This window comes from Sycon ciliatum, chromosome 2 (assembly GCF_964019385.1).
Source record: "Sycon ciliatum chromosome 2, ocSycCili1.1, whole genome shotgun sequence".
NCBI classification, from domain to species: domain Eukaryota; kingdom Metazoa; phylum Porifera; class Calcarea; order Leucosolenida; family Sycettidae; genus Sycon; species Sycon ciliatum.
In genome coordinates, this window is record NC_088644.1 from 20,981,564 (window position 1) to 21,007,262 (window position 25,699).

General features: G+C 45.9%; 1 protein-coding gene and 1 long non-coding RNA gene across 5 annotated transcripts; one reads left to right on the plus strand and one right to left on the minus strand.

Moving 5' to 3' along the window:
- Positions 1-19,882, minus strand: LOC135809150 (uncharacterized). Of its 4 annotated transcripts, none has more exons than XM_065322433.1 (16): positions 19,785-19,873; positions 15,764-15,892; positions 15,183-15,300; positions 14,199-14,282; positions 13,729-13,874; positions 12,981-13,043; positions 11,850-11,986; positions 11,281-11,319; positions 7,729-7,869; positions 7,260-7,340; positions 6,971-7,057; positions 6,248-6,409; positions 5,609-5,728; positions 2,645-2,755; positions 1,904-2,036; positions 1-545 (listed from the first exon to the last, which is right to left on the minus strand). In XM_065322433.1, exons 2-16 carry the CDS (start codon positions 15,885-15,887, stop codon positions 412-414), a joined length of 1,680 nt encoding a protein of 559 aa, XP_065178505.1. In that variant the 5' UTR covers positions 15,888-15,892; positions 19,785-19,873; the 3' UTR covers positions 1-411. The 4 variants fall into 4 exon arrangements, with proteins under 4 accessions (XP_065178505.1, XP_065178509.1, XP_065178508.1 ...); XM_065322437.1 differs by lacking the exon at positions 19,785-19,873 and adding an exon at positions 18,980-19,176; XM_065322436.1 differs by lacking the exon at positions 19,785-19,873 and adding an exon at positions 18,910-19,176.
- Positions 19,732-24,385, plus strand: LOC135809153 (uncharacterized). Its single transcript, XR_010552171.1, has 3 exons — positions 19,732-19,866; positions 20,702-20,790; positions 24,284-24,385. It is a non-coding gene; the product is annotated as an uncharacterized LOC135809153 (long non-coding RNA).
- The last annotated feature ends 1,314 nt before the right edge of the window (positions 24,386-25,699 follow it).

Sequence of the window (25,699 nt, forward strand, 5' to 3'; positions counted from 1 at the left end):
TTCACAGCCTGGTGGGCGTTGTCTTGTATATGCAAGACGAACGGGTTACCACAGCTTACGTTATCAATTGAGTCATTATTGCAAGGCTCCCATAACCGAAGGGCAATGATGAAGAGTGATTACTAGTACTTGGCAATGGAAATTGTTCTGTGAAAGACCTATTTCCTACTCAATTGTAATATGAAAATCATGTTCAATGTGAACCCTTGGCCAGCCGAGGTGTTCCTGTCAGTTCAATAATTGCCGAAGAAAGGAAATTTCACTCGTTCTATTATACCTAGTGCATCATGCATCAGTCTTCACTGCAGCTGATAGGCTATAGAACTAGAATGTGTTTATACTAGTGTACCGGTACATGTATGGTTATGCAATGCATGTACTGGTAGTACCTATCCACCATACAAGGCCTTCTTACACGACTTCAAAAGGATCTGCAAGTATTGCTGTGTCACTGTCTGCATAGGGAAACACCGGCTGGTAAAATCTCTCAGCAGCCTCTGTCAGGTTTGGCGGGTTGTGACACTTTAAGGTTGATGGTGCCTCTCCTGAACAGCACAAAGGACATCACAAATTGGGATACAGTATAAAACCTCAACCAACATCAGTGATTTACACAGCTTGAAGTTGATGGTATCAAGCGCTCTTCGATAGTGTTTGTATGGTGGGTGTAGGATCTGCTCCAGCCAGTAATGGACCCCAGAGCCCAGTCCAGTCATTCCTGGCAGATGTACAGATTTCTTCAAACGTCCATGGCTCTATCCGGGTGGATGCAAATGCCAGCGTTGACATGGCGGTGATGTAAAACATCCAAGTCCTTATTCCCCAAGAGTTCAGTGCGCTGAGCAGTCCTTTTTTGCCTGCATATTATGTGATGAAATCAGACTCAACACTCGTACCAGGGATTCTAGCTCCTATCATCTTGGCCAATATTAAAGGGGAAGTTAAAGCAAAAATCAAAATTTCACCAGTTGTAGTCTTCGGGGTGCTGAGTCGAATAGTCTTGGTCCGAGAAAGCTGAGACGCTCCCTTCCTACTTGAATCCCAATCGAACTCGCGCACTTCCACCAAAACTGGGTGACTGCGCCCTACTAGATGGGGATTTGTATGCAAAATGTCACTAAAAGCCCCATTTCGTTCTTATAAAAGCACGGAGGACCGCGATTGGCCCATATGTTGTAGTCTTTTGGACGCTGAGTCGACTGGTTTTGGTCCGACAAGGCTGCGATGCAGCGTTCCTCCTTTATTCCCAATCGAACATGGTTGAACAAGCGGTCGCGTGCTCCTGCGTACACCAGTCACCTGGTCACCGTGCCTGCAGGGTACAACTTACTAGCCTGTTTGACCTTTTTTGGGCGCAGTCCTGTCACTCGAGTTGAACCTTGGTGTGAAAGTTGTCGCCTGCTGGCGTGGTGACCAGGTGATTTGGGCACCCAGGAGCACGTGACCGCTTGTTCAACCATGTTCGATTGGGAATAAAGGAGGAATGCTGCATCGCAGCCTTTTCGGACCCAAACCAGTCGACTCAGCGTCCAAAAGACTACAACATATGGGCCAATCGCGGTCATCCGTGCTTTTATAAGCACGAAATGGCGCTTTTAGTGACATTTTGCATACAAATCCCCATCTAGTAGGGCGCAGTCACCCAGTTTCGGTGGAAGTGCGCGAGTTCGATTGGGATTCAAGTAGGAAGGGAGCGTCTCAGCTTTCTCGGACCAAGACCATTCGACTCAGCACCCCGAAGACTACAACTGGTGAAATTTTGATTTTTGCCTTAACTTCCCCTTTAACTAACTGTCTGCGTAACCATTCTGCAATCAACACGATTGTACTGGTGTGGCATCATTGCAATCAACTCATCATACATTACCAACTGATGCGCACACCGTGAATTATTGTAACTTACCAGTAGACGGCAGTGGTACTTGAAGTTTGCTTGCCGAGCGGCACACATCACCAACACAGGAGCCCATCTGCTGTGTGAGCGAGGACAGCTTGCTCTGCGTGTCAGCATCCAGTGTACTGAACTTGTTGAGAATCTGGAGTGTAACCATCAAAAGAAACTATTCTCTCGGCGCATTGTTACAATGAAGTTGCTTGCTGCTACATAGAGCTCCCGCTTCCCGTCGAACTTGACGGACTTGCGACTGCCATTGGGAGCACGCGAGGAGCATGCCAACCCTTCTACTCTCTGTACTGGGCAAACCTGCAAGAAAGCACCACTTCCTGCTGCAGAGTTCTGCAGGAAGTGTGAGCTCCATTTAGGAGCACGACCAGCTTCATCTATAATTACCGCCGTCGTTGCTACTTCTAAGTCCGCAGCATTGTTACGTGATGCAGTAACTTTGTGAACTGTTCACTGCATGCTTGTAACACCACATGCAGAGATCCGCATATAACCGCTTGGAATTACACTAGTACCACGCCCATGCACCGTCCTAACACTAAAGACTCGTGAAAAAAGCGTGATGAAAATCGATCACCCGCGATATGCATCTCACATCCCACCATACTCATACGGACACTAGACCATATACGACAAACATCAGACTCTACCAGACAAGAACCATCAACAGCGTGCGAAAATAATAATCGAATCGAATTCCGTAAGACATATATGGTACTTCGAAGTATAGTTCTAATTTACCATTCTTGGATCTTTAGCTGCGTCATAGAACTCCTTCTCTCCTGTGCACCACTCAACATAGAGCCAGTTAGCGTTGGCTGCAAAACCCGTACCATTGATCACACGGACGCCCTGCAAGAGACAAACCGGCAGAGAAACAAGACACAGTGTTGTCGACGCCATGCTCGGTTCATACTGATAACGATTGCCTGATTTTCTGTGCTTCAGTACACCATAGAGAACTAAGCCATGCGGGCCAGAGACCAGCAGTGGTAAGAGCTCAGAGCCAATGTGCACCGTACTCACGCGATTAGAGCCCTGTTTTTGAATAAAGACCTCGAATAGTGCTGCTGTCTCTGAGAGCTATTGACAAAACAACCCTCTCCTGGATAGTGCCTCAGGCATCTGCAAGTTCGGTGTTGTTTTGCTAGTGTTCTTGACCATGTCACCGCACCGGTGGTTTCATGATCAAAATCACAGTCCTTGCTGAAGTTTCTGTTTTATGCTGGACGATGTTATTGTACAAGCGTTGAACAAAATAGTGCCCTCTCTTGAATATCGCCCCATTCGTGATGGACTTTTGGGAAAATCCCCCAGATAGAGATCACAGCTGCATACTCTTGATTATGTAGCCTTGGCAGCAAGCACCAGAAGTTGTTGGATAACGTGGACACTGTGGCTTTTTCAGGTACCGTATTTATTCGGTTGTAAGTCGACCATTCACGACTAAAAATTGAGGGAGAAAGAGTGGGGGTCGGCTTACAACCGGGATTCGACTTATAACCGGGAACTATCAGTATCTTTAAAAAAATGACCTGAACTGCATGCACGAGTACACCATGTGTGCACATTTTGGCCAGTTTATTGGCCTTTTTCAAAGATTGCCGGGGACGTTATACCCTCCAATAAGGAATGTTTACATGATTTGTTGATGTGTTAGTAGCAGTGAGCAGTTAGTAGTGCTTCGTTGGGTGATAACTTTAAAAAGCAGAAATGAGACCTCCAGATACGGGGGTTGACCTATAACCGGGGTCGACTTACAACCAGTAAAATACGGTATGCACTAGTTGGCTACTCAGCCCCACTTCTTTCATGCACATGATGTGCATGCAATTTATTCATTTTTAGGGCTGAAACGATCATTCAATAACTCTTAACGATCAACCAATATCATTAACGATCGATATATTGGTTTTATCGATTCTTGTCGGCTCTACCCGTGTACCTCAAACACCAGTTTATGAAAAAATTCCACGATACCTTTGCTACGTTAGAAATTTGTGGCACCGCACTGTTGACATCTGTAGACATCTGGCTGGTTTATCAACATGACCTAGAGAATTTCATTTTGTTTCTACAGCGAAGAATCTTGTCATCACCCTCCGGCAACTGTTCTTATCTCTGACCTTTCCCGCAAATGAACTGAAAAGACAAAGAGTATTCTCTTCCGATCTCTTTCAAAGCCACAAATCAATTTTACTGTGCTTGAAAGCACATGATTGTACTCATATTCACTATCGGATGGAGTGCAAGGGCTAGAATACTGTCACTCATATACATGCATAAAAATCGTTAGCACTCGTTTTGAACACTAACGATTATCGATTGCACTCTTAACGATCGATATGCGAGTTATCGGTATAATTGTTTCAGCCTTATTCATTTTATTTATTTTTTATTTATTTTATTTTTTATTTCAGCACACGAAGAGACGAAGCTAGTTGTAAATCTGATAAGGCCTTTCGTACCATTACTCTTCAAAATCAGTACATGGTGATAATGTGACGAAGCACAACGATGTCAATACAGCATATTGGTGGAAAAATTGTGATGAAACGAACACAGGCTGAATGATAGTGTGAGTTGCGCCAAAGAGTACACGCATTATAACAGGGAGGTGGGAAGTCAAAATAGCACTAGCTTCCTAACAAACTCCTTCTGTCTACACAGCTCAGGCTGTAGCTTGGCAATGTAAACAGCCTCTAGCACATCTAGGTGACATTTGCTGCGCGCCCGCGCATGAATCTTGAGGTGCTCTGGAACATTCTTACATACTGCATTCAGGCAAGAAGGGGACATGATCAACTTAAGTAACTGCACATCTGTTATTACAGATGTGTTATTACTGCAATAACTACACATCTGATCATGTCCCCTTCTTGCCTGAATGCAGTATGTAAGAATGTTCCAGAGCACTTCAAGATTCACGCGCGGGCGCGCAGAAAATGTCACCTAGATGTGCTAGAGGCTGTTTACATTGCCAAGCTACAGCCTGAGCTGTGTAGACAGAAGGAGTTTGTTAGGAAGCTAGTGCTATTTTGACTTCCCACCTCCCTGTCATAGTGCGTGTACTCTTTGGCGCAACTCACACTATCATTCAGCCTGTGTTCGTTTCATCACAATTTTTCCGCCAATATGCTGTATAAATTAACATCGTTGTGCTTCGTCACATTATCACCATGTACTGATTTTGAAGAGTAATGGTACGAAAGGCCTTATCAGATTTACAACTAGCTTCGTCTCTTCGTGTGCTGATATGTTTCCCTCGGACTAAGTCTCTATTTATTTATTTATTGACTAGTTTGAGGGAAAGACACAAACGGGAAAAGTCTGAAGAAAAAGTTGACTGTCACCACCAGGACTCTAACCACTGAGCTATGGTGTAGTCTTCATCCCAGCAGAGACCGTTCAATTTATTTATTTATTTATTTATTTTGACTAGTTTGAGGAAAAGACACAAACGGGAAAAGATTTATTTATATATTTCTTGACTAGTTTGAGGGAAAGACACAAACGGGAAAAGTCTGAAGACAAAATTGACTGTCACTCTTCATTTATTTATTTATTTATTTTTCAATTTGCCTTTTTGCCCTCAGTCCGTGGTTGGTTTCACCCTCACTTCCTTGTATTGGCTATTTTCATTATGTGCCATGAAGTGCAAACAGTAAATAAATAAAATAAAATGAATAAATCCTTGTTACAAACCTGATAGGTGTTGTTCCAGAAACGGTTGTGCCAGAATGCAGGCAGTCCCTTGTAGTTTGCGCCCATGTTGGAGGACCCTCCGTACATCTCTGCAAGTGCCACCGATCTGAATGTTCCTGCCTAAAGAAGGTGTTGTAAATGGCAGGAAATTGCAACTGAGATTCAATGCATAGCCGTAAGACAACACAGCACCGGTAACTGACCCCCGACCTGACATTGGGAAACAGACAACACAGTGACATGAGTGACTGCCAATGCCGAAAAGAACATCACATCAATATACAGTGCTGCTCAATGAAATCTGATCGCGTGAATCAAGTTTGCGTAGCCCTGCCCTGCGTAGCCAGTACACATCCCAGTGTTCCTAGGTGCAGGGCTACGCAGCGCTGCCCGGCCCGGCGTGGCATTCACTAGCTTGATGAAGGCACTAGCAAGTTACAACCTATTAAACTATGTAGCAGCAGCAGCTTGATTTCACTGAGAACACTACGTGAGTCACAGCCAGTAGACCTGTACCCTATAGCCTGGCCTGTACATGCACTGCAGAGGGGAGCAATATCCCACACCGGACCCGACATACTGCACTCTGGTGCGGTATTCCGATTAAACACGGCTAGTGGTAGCTGTGACTTATCTCACCTCTCTTGAAAGATTGAACAGTGGGAGAACACTTTCTCCATCCACCTTGCTCGACTGGTCAGCTACCTCAGCACCAGCAATATCAGCCCATGTCGGTAACAAGTCTACACTCTGTGTGACGTCGTAGACCTTATGCCCAGCCGGAACACCAGGTCCTCGAACCTGTTCAGTATGATGCAATGATGCACGGACAAAGTAGCACATGTCATTTCAAAACAACTGCAAGAGATCATGTTACTTCCACAGTTGGCGGTTTTGTGGAATTGGTAGCTTCTCAGAAAGGTTAAAAAAATCAAGTCATGACATGTACACACACTGTGACAGCAAGGAAAAGATAAACTTCTGCCGTCGGTGGCAACTGAGTCAGTGCTTCCGGCATGTTTTTTTTTTACAATGATCAGCTTGACTGCCTGGTGATCGGGTATAAGCATGAGACTCCTAGTGGAAGAATTTTCCTCTCCTTGCCTCGCTGTGCTGGTGACTTCTGGCTCAGGACATAGAGCAATGAAGTGCCCTACTTGCTGGCTCAGGACATAGAGCAATGAAGTGCCCTACTTGCTCAGTATGTAAGCCAATACATGTAACTTTCAGATAGCGGCCGTCAGTTGTTCACCTCTGGGTCGAGTTTGCAAATGAATCGATTGAAATGATGCTTACAAAACTAATCAAAGTGACCAGCCAGCATTACTAGTCTCGGAGCAGGGATTATGTCTCATGGCTTACCAGGAAGGGCACTCGGATATCCGTATCGTAAGCTTGCCGCTTGCCACCTGGAAGCCGATAATCGCCGAGATGTTGGCCATTGTCACCCTGTGCACGGCGACGGCGATGAAGTAAGAAACAATTGGTAAGAGCTGCCCTGAGACTGGTGTCAGCAGAATGTAGACTGAACAGCATACTGAGACTGGTGTCAGCAGAATGTAGACTGAACAGCATACAAGAATGCAAGCCTAACCACTACATAAGACATGGCATGGGGTTAGAAGGTTCATCATCACTGTTCTGACCATACCATGTAGAATATATAGGTGTTGTTGAGAAGTCCCTCAGACTCCAGAGTGGCTGTGATGTTGCCCAGCATTTCATCCACTGCCTGCACAAAGGAAAGCAAGCAGCAGTCCAGCGGCACAATTATAAACTCCGAATAGAGCTACAGGTACTTTACTATCAGCATTTTGTATACCGTCCAGTTCATTGCAAGCCTTGCATATAGTCTCTACCCGGGCACGTGCTGTGTTGTTGAGGTCTGGTGATTGCATGCATGGATGCACTCCCTCTTCAAACATGTCTAGACAGTGTTTTGGATGCAATAGCTAGGTTTCTTGGATGCAGTTTACGAGGCTGGAGCGAGCCAGTCGGATCTGCTTTCCGAACAGCTGCCAAGTGGAGAAGGAGAGAAGGGTGCAATTTTAACATACATAAATACCACTCTCTCATGTCAAAAATAACTGCTTGGAGGACATAGTCGCTGTGATATGTACCTGAAGTGAACGAAGTCGGTTGCGGAAGAAGTTATCTATACCATCAATCTGTTTCTGTGTGAGCGGAGGTAGCCGTCCCAGCCAAGAGGGCTTTTGGCTTTGGATGGTGTTGTTCGGATTAAACGAGTCATAGCGTGGTGCCTGGGAAGGAGCAAGTAGAACACAGATCATGGTGAGCATACCACATCACACGCAGTGAAAAACGGTGGGATTGACTATAGCTAGAGGCTGTTTTGTGGACGCAAGCCATGCTATATCGTGTAAGTCTGCATAGAATTGCTTAGTTGGTTGAAAGTTGACTTCAACTCTGTAGAATTATATGTACAACTCCAGCCGGACCCGAACGAGTGGATTAGCCAGTCACAAGCGTAAACACATATGGATACCGGCAGCACTCAGCCCGGGCTGAAACTCTGGGGCTTGACTCAGGCTGAAACTCTGGGGCTTGACACATTACTTCATTTTCAGTTTTTGGTCTCAAGTACATGTAAGTTTCTTGATGACATTTTGGATGTTTGCAGCTCTATGAAAGCAGCACTGAGGATGAAACAGCTGGACTTCAATGGAAACCGTGCAAACCGGCGCCATATGAAACCAGTGGCCAGCATCTTGCTAAGATTTCCTACAACCGGCAGGAGATGTTAGGGTTCGTTTCCTGCAATGAATTTTCAAATCCATCTGTAGAGTCTAGCCTATATGTAGGACTCAGTATAGAGTCCATGCACTATATGATGTCCAGCACCCTATATAGAGTCCATTGGTCCAAAATCCACTATACAGAGTCCAGGAGTCCACTCAGTTTTGATCAGCTTCATCCTGCCGCGCAATCCCCTATAAGGAGTACACTTTTTCTACAAGTCCCCTATTCACGGTCCAGGAGTCCAGTTTATCCAGTCACGCCGTCCTGTGTGTTGTCACTGTTGTGCCCCGAAAGAGAACACATTTTAAAAAAAAATTCAGTTTTGCTTGCCTCGTGGCAGCGCATTCCTTTCTTCACTTCAGCCATGGCTGCCAATTCTGCTGTGCAGTTGCTGACAGTAATCTGTCTCGAGCTAGCCAAGGAGGATAGGGAGACGTTCAAAATCAAATCTGGAAAGCGTCTTGTGGTTCTCTGAAGACGTTTCATCAGTGCGCGGGATGAAAGCAGAAATTGCAGAACGAGAAAAGTTCAGCACAGTTCAAATCTGACGAGTCAGGTACACTGACGCTTGGCAGCGCATTCCTTTCTTCACTTCAGCCATGGCTGCCAATTCTGCTGTGCAGTTGCTGACAGTAATCTGTCTCGAGCTAACCAAGGAGGATAAGGAGACGTTCAAAATCAAATCTGGAAAGCGTCTTGTGGTTCTCTGAAGACGTTTCATCAGTGCGCGGGATGAAAGCAGAAATTGCAGAACGAGAAAAGTTCAGCACAGTTCAAATCTGACGAGTCAGGTACACTGACGCTCTCTTTCGTTCGACGCCACAAGGATCCCCTGTTTGGCTGGCCATTGCTGCCAGTAAGACGTTTGAACGGTTTCATCAGAGCGAGGGATGAAAGCAGAAAGTGGAGAAAGAGAAAAGTTCAGCACAGTTGCAATCTGACGAGTCAGATACACTGACACTCTCTTTCGTTCGACGCCACAAGGATACCCCTGTTTGACTGGACAAGAGCTGCCTGTACCACCGTGTCAAAAGGCTGTACAACTACATGGCAGGACGATGACTGAGCTATGAGGTAAGGAAGCTTTTACTCGTTTCGATTGGTCTGCTGTTCTGTCGTTATGCTTGAATTTTTTTCCATTTTCAAGGAGCGTATCGCGTTTGTTTGATGTTGCTTGAATGAATGCCCTAAAAGTAATCAACCACTTCGTAATAGTCCTCAAGGACTGCAAGGACTTTGCATCAATCGTATATGATCGTCTAGCTATCATCAATTTTTATTTCATGAGAAATGTATTTTTATCCCTGTGATAATTATGTGAACTCCACGACACTCTTCCTGTAGTATGATGTCGAATACAATGGGATCCACAAACGCAGTGCCAGTGTACTAGTAGTAGTAGGACTAGGAGGATTGCTTGTATGCCAATGACAAGAAAAAGCTTCTCAAGCTAATACTCGTATTCCCTGAAGTAACCGTTTTGATGTCACGAACATGACATTGTGTCAGTGAAACTGCCTCGTGACAACAAATCATTGCATTTCCATCTTGGGGAAGACTGACTGACAGCAACGCTGTACAGATTGTTCAAATCATCTCATTTCAATTTAGTTGCAGTGAAGTGAAACACTGTGTACACTACATGTATGTTGGTGTGTCTGTGCGTCTTGAGTGTGCACAAACGATCTTATTCCTCGTATTACTAAAAGATTATTGTACCCACCATCACCTGTTCACAGGTCTTTGAGTGGATTGATTTTCATTGAGCATCACATTCGTTGAGAACTTGGTAGTTGTGTGCTCCCATGCATCATTACGGTAATAAGCGTATCCTTGTGCTATCTATTTGTTGCAGGTGTGCTGATCTTCAGAAGCTTGCGGAACTGAGTGCTGCTGAACATTTGCATGGCCATGAGCAATGGTGAAGCTTGCTATTGCACTCTCAGCATGTGCTAGTATTATGCTGACCACTGCACTATGTTACTCTCTTACACTACTACGTGTATGTAAACGTGCGTGTACCCGTCCCCGTATGCATTCGTTTCGTATAATTATTTGTTATCCCTCTTGACTTTACATGTAAATGGGTGGACGTTTGCATGGCTGTTGGAGTTGCGTGTGTATTGTGTCTCTACTCTTTTCTTGGTGTTTTCTTGGCGTTGTATAAGTGTGTGTGTGTGTGTGTGTGTGTGTGTGTGTGTGTGTGTGTGCGCGCGCGCGCGCGCGCACAATAATTTGAAAACAAATAATTAATCCTGGGCTCTCCATTATTCTCTTTCGATTCTTGGTTTTTTTCTAGGTATTTTCTTGGCGTTGTGTGGGTGTGTGCATGTGTGTGTACGTGCACAATAATTTGGCAACACTACATGATTGAGATATTGTAATTTGCAGCGTCTGCGAAGAGACCACTTGATTTGAGGATGGTGTTTGTAGGGTTTTTCATGTAATGACGTGGCTGCAGTGGCGCCTCAATACATATTTTTTTATCTTGAGAAGTGAATGATGTAAAGGATTAAAGGGAGAGGCCGTTTTCTGGTTAATATTCACTGCTTACAGCAGATCCTATGTCTATTTTCGAACTCGATAGGGGATGCCTAATTGGCTGGACTTTATACAGGGGGTGTTGTCCACATAAAGACTCTTTATAGTTGATTTCAAAGTTTGGACTCCGTACAGTTGATTTTGGACCAATGGACTCTATATAGGGGTGAAGCCAATTGGCTGGACTCTATACAGGGAGTGATGTCCATCGAAACTTTGAGCTCACAGTTGATTCCAAGTTTGGACTCTGTACAGTGGATTTTGGACCAATGGACTCTATATAGGGGTTGGACATCATATAGGGGCTGGACGCTCTACTGAGTCCAACATATATTCAAAAATACAGTGTATCCATTCTTAGCAGTTCTTACCATGGAATCGTTGAACATGTGTGCGTGGCGTTTAGCCGGCTACAGCATTGAGAGCATCAAGCATAGCAAGCAACATGGCAATGTGGAGTATGGAGGCAACAAATGCAGCAGACGCAATAACTGACTGGCAAGCTAGGTGGCGTACACCCGGTGCAGTACTGTGCATGGCAATGTGGAGTATGGAGGCAACAAATGCAGCAGACGCAATAACTGACTGGCAAGCTAGGTGGCGTACACCCGGTGCAGTACTGTCACAGTAGTGTACCATGCACTGCTGTATATCAAATTCTAATGATGGAACTCTCCATGTGACAGTGAAAGCCACGGTCCACTCTTAAACAGGAGCAGCATGTCAATGCTTCGTTCACTTCAATCTCGTTGATTTGGGCGGCAACAGTATTGTACAACCGGGACTACAAACAAATCCGCCGTTCGTGACTACAATGTAGGCACTCAGCAGTACTTCTGATTGTGTCTCACGGTGTGGAGAGATCCGCTTTTCCGGTGCAATGCATCTACACTACACCACAGTGGTTGAATGCATCTACTTTAGCATCTCTAGAACTCACAGTGGCTGGGGCGTGTGGTGCAAAAGGCGACAAGTACATGAAGAAAGGCTTGTCCCTCTTCCGCTGTATGAACTCGATTGCAATATCACGGATATAGTCAGTCTGATACACAGAGTTATTCATCTTCTTCAGTTTTCCTGCAACATTCGGACAAACACGTTGAATGCAAATACATAGGACAAGAAAGTTACAGTACAAATTCATTTAAATTTTAAACTGTGACTGGCACCCTAAACTTTTGGCGTCTTGAACATAGCGGTAGAGAAAGTGAGAACAACTGTATATTATCAAGAGTACATAAACCAGAGTGTGCAACTGTGCATATCTGATCTGAAACAGCGCAGTTCGTGCACTACGTCACCCTGATGAGGTCAGCCAAGCCAGGACTTGCGTACAGCTCAAATTTTCATGTTTTATAGCCCGGAAATCAGCCAAGTTTGCTTGATTTTAGACGTCCTGTTTCAGGATTTCGGTGTTTTGTGTGACTGTATACGCTGCGTACATCCACCGACAAGTAAAGTCACCAGGCTATCCGTCTCAAAAAACCGAAATCAGGACAAACTCAGTGAACTGCACCACCGCGACTGGTGATGCAACTTTTCACCGTACCTGTGGCTTACCATGCCGTCAGAAATGACGTAGTGCACGAATTACGCTCCCACAGGAACCATCCCGTGTTGCACACTCTGGTTTATGTACTCTTGATATTATGCATTGTATGTCACCAAATTCTGATTACTTTCTATCTTCTTCCAGGACATCCACATTTCAAGCATGTTGCATGCAACCAAGCTGGTCTCCCATGCACGTCAATCACGTCAACCACGATCATGACTGTAGAGTATTGGAATGAGGGGGGGGGGGGGGGGGAGATGAGACCCAACGTTGTTGTTCAGACTTGCATAGCCACAGGTAGTGTTGTGGACATTGAAATCTGTTCAGAAGTCAAGCAGCCACGGGTCGCTGGCCTTGCGGCCGTGAGCATTGCTGGTCCATTTTTGCAGTGTACGTGAACTACAGTGAGTGTATGTGCTAAGGCAAAACAGCCACTGGCCACTGGCCCCGGTCATTCCATCGAATTTCAATGTCTAAAACAGTCGCTTCGCATTTCGCTCCATATTTTGTACTGACCATTGATAGAGAAGTGTGGACCATAGTACGCCGTCTTTGTCATTCCCTGCCAGTGATCCCAACCTGAAGGAATGATGCACATGTATAGTTGATTGTTTAAACAGCCATACACCATGATACACTGTACAATCATGAACGGCGGAACTCAGAGTGGTATCACCTTCATCATGCACTGCAGCTTGAATACACCCGGGGAAGAAATCACTGTCATTCTGTCTCAGGTCACCGTGGCATACGCATGGGTACCGGTAAGACAGCTAGGGGAACGTCCCCACACAGGAAGACAACACGGCCATCTCCGGCATTGACAATGAGCACAACATACAGGTACAACGCCACTAACTGGGAACTAAACTTATTTCCCGGTACAAGCAGTTTGTTGAAAATGAAGAGCGTGCTATTCCTCTTAGCCTTTCTGCTAAGCGGCGGGTATTGCCATTGTCAGCAGCACAGCATCCACCTGGAATAGCTCTCCGTGTTACGCAGTGTTGCTGCTGCTACTAGAAGACGGTAGGAAGTGCCGTCGGCGGATCACTAATGGTCACAAAGCATGGTCTGCAATACACATCTCTCTGGCAATGATCAGAATGATGACATGATGGGAAAATAGCAACTACATGCCACTACAACACCATGTACTTCGAAGTATCTCTACCCAAGCAACCATCTACCATCATCATCATCATCATCATCATCATCATCATCATCATCATCATCATCATCATCATCACGCGACACGCTCAGTTACCTGGCGGCACAATGCTTGCTTGTCCGTCATCGTATCCATTCAGATACTTGCCACACAGCTTCGTTTCATAGCCTGCCGCTTGCAAGATGTTGCCCACGGTTGACTCGTTCATTAAACCCAGTGCAAGATATTTTACAAATCCACCGCTGCAGAGATGAAGCGTACACATGGACACTTAGTTAACCGTATACATACTCTAGTCTACATGCATGTGGCACGACAGCAAGCCCGGTCACACTGGGTCAACAACGCAAAGTGTTTGTCAAATGGGATGTGGTAACCGTGCATTGTGCATTGTGCAGGTGACCGATTTGAAATTGAAAGAAAAATCGTACACAGCTTCCTACGCCCTGGATATCATTTCTACCAGGCATCGCACAGCCTATTGCAACCATGTGCTCTAGAGCACTGAATTTCCGTCCACTGGAGGTACACGTTGTACTGAAATTTCAACGCAATTTGTGACTCACCTTAAGTCCGTTTTATTGTTCAGGTCCCCGTTATCGAATATCTTTGTGTTGTGACAGAACTGTCCTTTCATGATAGTTGCACGGCTGTATAGCAGAACGCACCAATGACCATAGCATACCACTACAGTACTGTGGCGACACTTTGGCATCTGAAATATAAGCAGCAGCTTTCGATTCAAAATAACACTTCCAAATTCCGTATCACTGCAGGCACACCCCAGCCACCGCGGAGGCTCATTCACAGCACCAGCAACACAATGCCAAGTTACTGTAGATATTGATTCCTTCCTGCAGCGACTTCGATCGTACAGACCTCAACAGAAAAGTAATGGACAAATGAATGAAAAGCCGCGAGTCGGCGAGGATTGTACTCTTGATTGCTATGACTAACTTAATGAATGACTAGAAGTTCTAGTTAGCACTCTTTTTGTGACGTGGAAAACCAAGAACAGAGGTTGCACAATTGCACGCTTCCAGGTCACGCCTGAAGTGCTATCATCACTAGGGGGGAGTATGTGTAATGTGTTGGGGGCAATGTGGACATGATATCTAAGCACACTGAATATTGAATATTGAGTACTGAATATTGAATATTGAACATTGAATATTGAGGTGATAAGTTGATAACTCAGACTTCAGGCTCCAGCACAGCACTACAAGTGGTTACGCGAGGCGAGGAGCCCCTGGGGCCTTCCCTACAGGATGGATTCATGCAAAAATGAGTCCAGATTGGTGTGGTGTGCCACCACCTGCCCCCCCCCCCCCCCCCCCCCCCCCCATCCCCTCCCTGTCTTTGGTATGTAACAGTACTATGCAGTATGCGTGTACGTTTCAACAGGACTATACACTATCTGTATGTTCCGCCAATTTGAACAATCCACTGTCAAATAATAATAATAAATAACATCATGATCTGTGTAAAAAAATTAAGCCCCAGAGCTAAGTATTTGCGTTTGCTGCAATCAGGTAGTACTGCGGTCTTACCTGGGACAGCAGAGTCCGGTTGAAACAAAGTAGTTCAGGAACTCTGTACCCTCCCTGCGCAGTATCTGATTCAGACGTGGCATGTAGTCGAGAGAGCCAGCAGTGACATCTTGATCATCTACACATCATCACAACACTGAGATCAGTACCAACACGGGTGCATGAACTCCTGAGCAGGGTTCTAGGCACTATGCATGTCCATGATGCCAGGGTACAACAGGCTTTATTACTTTATGCTGGGGTCATGGCAGCGGGAGCTAGTTGGACGTAAACAAACCTTCAACCCCGAATACGGTACTGTACTGCCCAATTTTGTTTCTGCAGTCAATAAGCTAAGAATCGGCACTAATACAAACATTGACAAAATGATCAGCTGTCTTTGACCTGACACGGCACTGCCGTTGTACTTTTGCATGAACCCAATCAATGTGCTACACACACTGCACAGTGCAGTATTCATGTTGGACCTAGTCTGGGATGTAGCACCAAGACAGTACGGCAGTATGCACTGAACACTGCAATACCATGAGAAACGGAACACTGTACGGAGAGATTTGCAATGCTGTGCAAACACTACTGACCTGTCAGGAGAAAGATGATATTAGGTCGATTGTCATCACCCATCCCACAGACCAGCGCACTGCCCAGCAGTAGTCCCATTGGAACACATATCAACACCATCCGCTGCATTGCCATCGACAGCATTCTACCTACAAGGAACAGTGCAATCGGCAATTTAAAACTATGCCAGTTTTCGTTAGTAGAGCAACATCAATGATCGAACAAATCAATCCCGGGCCATGCTCCTTGTTACTAGTTTTTGAAGATGGTAATTTTCAACTACAAGTCGAGATGGTGTATTGACTTGCAATACGTGGCTTAACCATAGAGGATGGTATCGTCAGGACAAGTACAAAACGGTTTTGTGAAACCCATTCGCGGTCACTATACAACTGGCTTGGCTCTCATCTCTGTCCACTGTGTTGCAGCACATCAATGCATTTTGATGGTACCGTGATTCGTACCCGGACCCGTATCTTCCCCTGCCCCATCCCTCACAATCCCATGGAAAGCTGGATATTGATGGTGGGGTTGCTTGGTCATTACCAGGGAGTAGTAACATTTTACTACTCCCTGGTCATAACGTTACACGACCGATGCAAGCCCTGACAGTTCAGTACTGCCTGTCTGGTTCGGCTCCACTGACTGTACTCCTATCATGCCATGGAGCAGCAATCCTGTGCAGTAGGCCTTTCCCAAATCGGCCGCCCGAAAAATTCGCCGAAAAGTAGCCTTTTCAGAAAATCGCCGATCTTTTGGCCGAATTCTGAGATTTTACCAAGAAATCGCCGAATATACATGTTTTACAGGGTCGTAGGCAACTGGGTATGACCGCTCGTGCGCGCCTGCGTCACGGCCCGTGGGCATTTCCCAAATCGGCCGGCCGAAACATTGGCCGAAAATAGTGGTTTTGAAGAAATCACCGCTCTTTGAGCCGAATACGCAATTTTCGCACTGAATTCGCCGAAAATTGATGTTTTAGTGCCTCAATATGTAGGTATGTATGTATGTATGTATGTATTCTTTATTTAGAGTGGGAAGTCCAAAACAGGCCCTAGCCTAATAACAATGGTCCCACTAGTGAGGGAATGCTGTATATCTGTGCATAAGGATCAGTGAGTGTAACAGCAACTAGTAGGGAAAGAAAAAGAGAGAAGAAAAACACCTCAAAAGAGGAGTTGCGACTTGCATAGGGAGAAAATAACGTAAAGAGCAGTGCATACAGCATTTGTAAAAAGGCTTATTTATCTGGTAAGCAAAAAGGCAAGAGCCATTGACTTAAAGCGATTGCGTTTTCTTTCTTGCCTGACTGCAGCGGGGAGCTGGTTCCATAAGATGGTCCCAGCATAGGTAACACGTTTGGCAAGATATGCAGTTGCGCTGGCTGGGACAATCAGTAAATTGCTGTGCCCACCACGAGTTTGAGTGGAATTACTGCGGCTGAAAAGGTTAGCGAACAACATGCTGATGTTAGAGGAGTCATGGAGACAACGCCAGATAAAAACCAGAAGGTGCATGTTGGCGTATGTGGTCAATGTTTGGATATTCATGCGTGTAAGAATATTGCTTGTGGGTGTCCCGGGAGGTACCCGACAGACTGTGCGTACAGCACGCTTGAAGGGCCCATTAAGCCGTCGACTTTGATACGCCGTGAGAAATGGTAAGTAAGCAGAAGCGGCATACATAAAGTGTGATAAAATGAAAGAACGAAAATAGGCTATGCGACATTGAAAAGGCAGGAATGTAGTGCATCGTATGAGCACGCCAACTTTCGACGCGACGCCCCGTGCGACGTGGTCGACCATGATGTTCCAGCTCATGTCCGCATCAAAGTGGAGACCTAAATATTTCGCAGAGCGAACAGTTGGCAGAGGCAGTCCATTACATTGCACTTGCAAGTCAAATGTTTGAGATCGTACTGGCGATATCGACATGATCTGTGTCTTCGTTTCATTCAAGATGAGACCGCGGTTCCTAAGCCAATCGGCGAGGTGCTGGACAGCACTTGAGAGATTTTGGGACACCTCATCCGTGCTCATTCTGCTGGATCTAATTGAGATATCGTCCGCAAATTGCAGGGTCGCAACGTTGTAAGGGGACAGCTCTTTCGCAATGTCACGGACGTAGAGAACAAACAGCAGGGGCCCGAGAACTGACCCCTGTGGTACTCCGGAGAAGCTGGTGTATGGTGAGCTCTGTACCTGACCGACTTTGACATACTGTGTCCGATCTGAGAGGTAGCCATTGCAGCATGCAAATACAATTTCTGTAACCATTATCTGTGACAGGTGGCTGCGACTTTAGAGCCGAATTTCCACCTTTTACAGAAATTTTCAGCCGATTCTCGGGCGATTTTTTCAGCCGATCGAAAAGCCGAATAGGCCAAAATAAATGGCCGATTTGGGAAAGTGGATCTTCGCTACACCTCTGCGAACACACTCCAAAGTTGTTTATAAGCACCAAAAACGCACTGGGCGCTTCACGGTGGTCCATGTCTACATTATGTATGCAACACTGATTGTCTGTAGTTCAGATCAAGGTATGATATTGGCAACAGGTTCGTTCAGGGGTGGGGGTTATGTGACGAATGGAGCATCAGTGTGGCCTACTCAGACCATGACCATTCGACTCAGTGCCAAAAGAACACAGAGCTCGGTGAATAGTGACGGTGTACAATGAATGCGAGTCCAGGAAGATATATTGCCATCGCCCTGGCAACAGTAACATTTGCAATGCGATGATGAGTACCCTACTGGCTTAGTACTCTTGATGCAATGCATGTACAGCTAGCTCGGGCCAGAGAAATCCGACCTCATGAATAAAGTAGCACCACCCTCAAGTGCATGAACCGAGTGGGGTGTGTGTGTGTGGTGCTAGGGTCGCGTAGCTCTTGGCTCTACCAGTATTATATTCATGAGGTCGGATTTCTCTCGCCAGGACCTAGGTGTGTCACTAATTAATTTTCACACACGCATTACCAAAGGACTCAACTGACTAAAAAATCACATGATACAATGTCATGTAGACAAATGACTTCAAATAGTTCAATGCGTATACTGTTGGTTGCAAGTCTACATGTATAATGCCAAAGGATCCAAACATAAAGACACCGTGGATGAATTGTGCCCAAAGCGTCATGACTCATGAACAATCAATGATTATGTACCTGCTCGTAGATCTACTCCTAGCCCGGCAGCAAAACAAACTTGAAAATCCACGGAATGAACACTACTCACTAGCGCATGTGTTGGTGAAGTCTCACTCAATGTCAGAAGTAGCGTTGCTGAATAAACCACAGCAGCTAGCAGAAGCAGCAGGAACTCAGTCGGCTCTATCGCAATCCTAATCCCTGGCCTGGGTCACTAGTCCACTGTCAATTATGTACCTATAAGGTACGTGCAGATAGCCTGCTACATCCGAAAATAAAACCTCAAAAATGCTGCCGTTCTATTTTTGAATGTCTTTCAACAAGTGCAAGTGTTTGTCGGATCGGGTTTAGTCTGTCTGTTGTCATGGCTAGCAGGCTGCAGATAATACTTATTATGCTGAGTAGAGATGATATTGACAGCTCGGGTCAAACACTGAAACAGAGACAGTGAATCGCGAATTCATTGATTGTGGCCTTATTTTGGAAGACCGAAGAGCCAAGGCTTACCTAGTCTAGTCCTAGATTGGATCGGTCGATCGGGGTGGAGAGCTCCCTGGGTCGGGCCTAGTACTGCAATAGGGGAGTTTGGTAGCAAAGCGTTACGACACGATAACAGCGCATTATGTACACACTGGTACTTTGCGGTCGCTACAATGCTTATGGCCGGACGCTAGCGCTACAACATGCACACAGACCTACAACCAGACGTGCAGAGTTCAGAATACAATGTCATTACAACGTAGTTCAATACAAGCAACTAACAGTTACTTCAGACAGTTTAGTAGATCTACAATCAGTCATATAGACTCCACATGATTCTAAGGTTACGTGGGGACGACGTGGGGATGGATGCCGCAGTTACAACTGACGCCAAGTGATGGACGAAGTCTTACCCGGTGGTTTGCTTGTAATTGTTGCGGACACGGTACAGGTGTGAACACAGGGCCTCCTATCTTGGGAATTACCTGTGGAAAGGTGAGAGACGCGAATTCCCAAATTACAATGTAATATAATTAATTTTCGTGATGTACGTTGGTGATACTGGTGATACCAAGAGTAAAGAAGGGAACATAAACTCTTGGTCATACTAATTGTGGTGACTGAGTTTATTCCTGCGTACCACAAACAATTATTGTACTATACGCTCAGTGACGAATGGAGAGGCAGCGACTTCGGCGATAATTGAGTTCTCCGCTTCTTATTCCTCAGTTCCATACCCATGTACAATATTAACTTATCCTGCAGTGCTAATGCTTGGGTTACAGTTGGAACAACAATGAAAGTCATAGTGCATGCAGTTGCCAGATACCAGGTAAGTGACTTTAAAAAGAAGTCTCGGCCCCGGATCCCCGGATCGCAGCTCAGAAGACACTACCGTCACCCGGACGATAAGAGTGGAAGTCAGTGAGCAAGTACATGTACGACCCAACCTTCATCAGTGACAAGCATGGCGATTGTACCATGACCATCATGTACGTACACTGTCAGGTGCCAGTTCTAGAATCCCATGCTGTCCTACGTTCAAAGTAACGTTAGTATATATAATAGTTGATGGATGGAATCAGGAAGTAATATTACTATTATTAGTTCTTGTACTTGTAATTGATTGCAGTACATGTACATTGACATTGTATTGGTGTATTGTACTGGTATTAGTTTACTCAATCTGCGGACACTGACAGCATGCTGTTTCGTCCATATTAGTTTATGTATGGATGCTCGAGTAAAATATCTCCCTCCCCGGAGGGTATTCCATGTACATTGTCATTGGGCCCTACATACATGTGCATTGTATGTGCTTCTGATCCAGGCCACAGTATGCGCTTTCCATTGTGTTTATCGTGAAGGCAGGACAGCTCCGGATCGGAGTGCAGATGTGTATTCTCGTGACAAGCCCAGGTCCGCACGAATACCCTGATATTCCTCCACTGAGTATACAGAATCTATGACCTGAACTTGCCACTACATGAACATGATTGTACTTGATCAATGATGGGTAAACAAATAATTAATTACATGTGCACTTCTGTCATTTCATTGTATCGTATTACTCTTCAGACATCAATCCTGAATGGCATAAGCGAAAGTGGCACCCCCGCCGCCTACGCGGACATGCTTTTAATAATAATAATAATAATAATAATATGTGCATGTAGTTGAAATTCCTTGGATGATGACTACGTTACCCTGTTCTATTCTGTAACCTGGTGTCATGGCGTGCTTGTTCACTCCATTGTTATACTGTTCAGCATTATGCATAGCGTACATGTAGTTGACAGAATCTCATCATCTTCTCTGTCATAGTCCCACCACTCCTCCTCATACCTCGTTTCCAGGAACGGTAATTTGGCTCCTTTTAAGGTGGCAGTCTGGGTTCAGAGGGTCAAAAAACAAAGTTTCGATTTTCTGTATTTTTTCACTGGCAGCGTCTTGTGTATGGTCCAAAGGGTTTATCCTGAAAATTTGAGCGTAATCGGGTGCTTCCTTCCGGAGATATAGCCGCGCAAAGTCTGCACAATTGTTTTTGAAATACTGAAATATCAGCAAATTTCTACAAAATTTAGGTTTGCACACTATTCCGATTTTTACCGTCAATCTTTGAGCGATTTCATTAAAATTTTCTGGAGCGACTCCTTGTACTCCTCTGCGCTGCAGACTGACAGCCGCGCACGATGTTTGTCACCATGGCAACCAAGATAACTTTTGCGCATGCGCAAATTCAAAAAAATTCAAATTTCGACTCTCATGATCTCAGCTGATCGCACTGCTGAGTGCTGTTGAAACTTTTGGAGTAATTGTTTTGGAGTAATTGTTTCTTGGAGCTAACCCCTTCGTTGGCTACTATGGGGAAGTCTAGAGCCAAGGGAAAGCCCGGACGATCTAAGAAAAGGAAAAGAACGTTCTATGGAGTGTCTCAGGCGCCGAAGGCTCCCTCTGGTAAAATTTCGCCTGCAGAACAAATTCCTGACTTGCCACTGTCTGATGACGACCTTGAAGTGTCAGCTGAAGCCACGTCTTCAAGCAGCGATAGTGATGGAAGTGGCGGTGAAGTCGACAGCAGTTCCTCCGACAGTGACTTGGATGAAGAGTGTGAGGAAGGGGCGCATGGATTTCGCCTGATTGATCTCGAGTGCCTTCAGCAGCTTTTGTCAGCTGCAGTTTGTTGCAGTGGCTGTAATGGCGCAGTCACGATCAGCGAATCGCAACGGGGAGGCCTTGCATCATGCCTGGAGCTTTCCTGTGTTAACTGCGGCGACATAGCAAGCGAATTTATGTCCAAGAAGTTCAATCGGGTCTGGGAGGTGAACAGACGAGCAGTATTCGGAATGCGACTGATTGGCCGTGGACGTCAATCAATGGTAAAGCTGGCGGGTGCACTGAATATGCCATCACCTATGAGTCGGTCGACATTTTACAGCCATGCTAAAGGCCTGCATTCCGCGTCCAAGAGCGTCGCTGAGCGTAGCATGACTGAGGCAGCTGAGAAAGCAGTGTCCGCAGCAGATGGGGGTAGCGATATCGCTGCTTCCTATGACGGTACCTGGATGCGCCGAGGATTCGCATCGCTCTTCGGAGCCTTCACTATAATTGCATATGATGTCGGCAAAGTGGTGGACTGCGAAGTGCTTTCAAAGTTTTGCCACAAGTGCACGCACTTGGCGTCTAGAAAAGAGAAGGGAGAGCTGACCAAAGATGACTATGATCGACAGATTGCCGAACACGATTGCTCAGTCAACACCACTGTATCAGCTCCTGCCATGGAGAGTGCAGCCGCCAAGACTCTGTGGGCCAGGTCCTTTGAGAGCCGCAAGCTGAGGTACACCACCTACATTGGTGATGGAGATACCAAGAGTTTTAAGGCTGTGCGTGACGCTTGTCCGTATGGGCCCGAGGTGCCTGTAGTCAAGGAGGAATGTGTCGGCCACGTTCAAAAACGCATCGGTACCAGCCTAAGAAAGCTGAAGAAAAACCTTGCGGGCAAGAAGCTTGCTGATGGGCGCACTATAGGCGGACGTGGTCGCCTCACGGATGCCATGATCGACAAGCTGCAAGCCTACTATGGCATGGCTGTGCGGAACAACAGCGGAGACTTGCAAGCCATGGCCAGGGCCATATGGGCATCCCTCATGCATCGTGCATCCAGCGACAGTAAACCTCAGCACCAGTATTGTCCGCCTGGAATTAACAGCTGGTGTAGATGGCAGCAGCAACAGGCAGGTGGTGATGTCTACGCCCACCACAATATCCTGCCAGAGGCAGTATGGAAGGAACTGAAGCCGGTCTACATTCGGTTGTCCGACCGGAGTTTGCTCGAGCGCTGCCAGAAGGGTGCTACGCAGAATCGCAACGAAGCGTTCAATGGACTCGTGTGGCAGTTGTGTCCAAAGACAGGCTTTGCATCCGCTCCCACTGTCCAGATGTGCGTCTACCTGGCCGTGGCCTGGTTCAATGATGGAGGTGTGGCAGTGAAACGCGTTCTGGACGAGATGGGCCTCCCTACTGGACACCATACGACACGTCTCATCAAGCTGCTAGACCGTGAGAGACAGGCACATGCTGCCAGAAAGAAGTCAGAAGAAGGGAAGAGGTCACGAAAGAAGCGAAGGAGGGTCAGGAAGGGCATCCAGGATGAGCAGCAAGAGGAAGAAGGTTTGACATATGAAGCTGGTGGCTTCGACTAAGTTCTAGTAAGTTCTAGTTGGACAGACATACCTCCATCTGTACTTGCACAGAGCACTTTTTTTCTCCATTTTCCACTGAGTCCCGTACCTCTTAGACAGCGTAGTGAAGAACCTGTAAGTCACAGACCCCATAAACCATACATTTTTGGAAACTGTGAGCATTTATCAAGGTGCTAAGTGTCATGGATTTTTATATTTGTCTAGTAGCTTTGAGTAAAGTGCTACTGATCGAGGACCTAAATTTTGCGCGATTGCATGATTTTTGTTTGACAGCTTGAGTACTTTGTTCTGAATATGATTTCAAAATTCCGCTCCACTTAGCACCTAGGTATATGTGAAGGAAATCCTGTGGAGCACTCAGTTTCTACCCAGCTTCTTTCTGCGTTTGCATATTGCGTCTAAGGTATTGGTGGTACGGCATAATCGCAGATTTGACTATTGTGTCTGCGGATTCCCATGTGTGAGCTTGATTTATACTTCATTGGACTTAGTGAAATACACTGGGTATGTGGTCAAGATTTGAGCAAAATTCATCAATTATTATGGAAGTTACGGCTGTGTTCATGCGGTCGGGCCGCGAACCCAGACTGCCACCTTAAAAACACCTCTGTGTGTGAGTGTTTGTGTATATGTTTGTGCCTGTGACTCAATGATGGTGTAACTTATCGCGTATGGCATAGTTTCATTCCACTCTGTGTTGTTTGATATAGGTCCACCTCACTGGTTTCTCCTCAATCCTGATGATTGCTCATGGCCGAAAATTCGGTGGTGATTATTGAATTTGCAGCAAAGAGACCACTTCCTTTGGTGATGATGTAGGGTGTTCTGTGTTATGTACCGGTACTTGGTCTTTCAGCTGATCAGGCGTACATGTAGTTAGTAATAGTAGACGGTGAGTATGACTCTATGAGCCTAATGACGTAATGTTGACATCATACCTGTCTTATGAAAGCGTCTTTCTTGGCCTTCTATTTGCTCTCTTCAAGACTTGTGCTGGTATGCTGGTCGGACATACAATGTCATGTATTATAATTATAGCCTAGTACGAACAGCTTTGCCGTTTCTTGGTTAGTTACTGAGAAGCTGAGATCTACAGTGTACAATGTACAATGTACTAGTAGCTAGTAGCTAGTGCTGTCATTCTTATACGCAATTGTCTGCCACGCGGTCGACGGTTCAGAGGAGCAGAACTAGCGTCACCATGAACATGGCTTGTCAGGATTCTATTACCGTATACATCACTATTACAACATTTACACTGGAAATATGACAAGGAAGGAGGTTTTCCTGGGAAATGATCACATGATCGGTGACGTGCAGGGCCAATGTCCATGCAGTGGGATTTGACAGAGTCAGTACCAGCGAAATGTCTCAGCTAATCAGCTAACTAAACTTGACCTCCTCTTGCCCTGCACCTGCATACCTGGATCAGATAAGAGTGAAAATGAGACGCAGAGCCCATACCTGGTGAAATGCGCCATCGCTTTGTTACCCGGAGGTCCAGTCTCGTAGCTTCCGGCATACATATTCTGTCAGGAAGCTAATGTACATGTAGGTCCCCTAAGGATGTGTTGGTTGTTGGCAGTGTTGGCGTGAGCTGAACATGTGGTAGCACTCCACCACCTCATGCTTCATACAACAACACAAGCCAGGCAGTGTTCAGACGCTCAACATGACAAGCAGACAGAGTAGGAGAGGTGCTGAGATGAAGACTGAACTGAAGTGGACGGGTACTTGTCAAGTGTCATTTCTCAACGCTGACTCCACTCCCTACTTACTTACTCCGTGGGTCATAGGCCATTGGGGTAGAGGTGACCACAGTCGGAGCTCTTTGCATCACACTTCCTATCCAGAGACTGACACCCTGCAACACTGTTACTAGTGTAGAGTGTAGTGTTTCAACAAAACGAGGTTTATCCAATACTTGCAATACATGTACTGGTGTATGATTGTATTGTTGACTGCTGCCGGACTACTGGCGGGTTATTGGCAGACTAGTATGGTTCGAAGGTGTAGAAAGCGGCGATAGTGCCCCGGCCTGTCACTGCACGCCCGGCCATGCTACATGACTGCTGCAGGGTGCAGTGTCCACGGTTGGGGCTTGGCTGAACAGTTACAGGACTGGA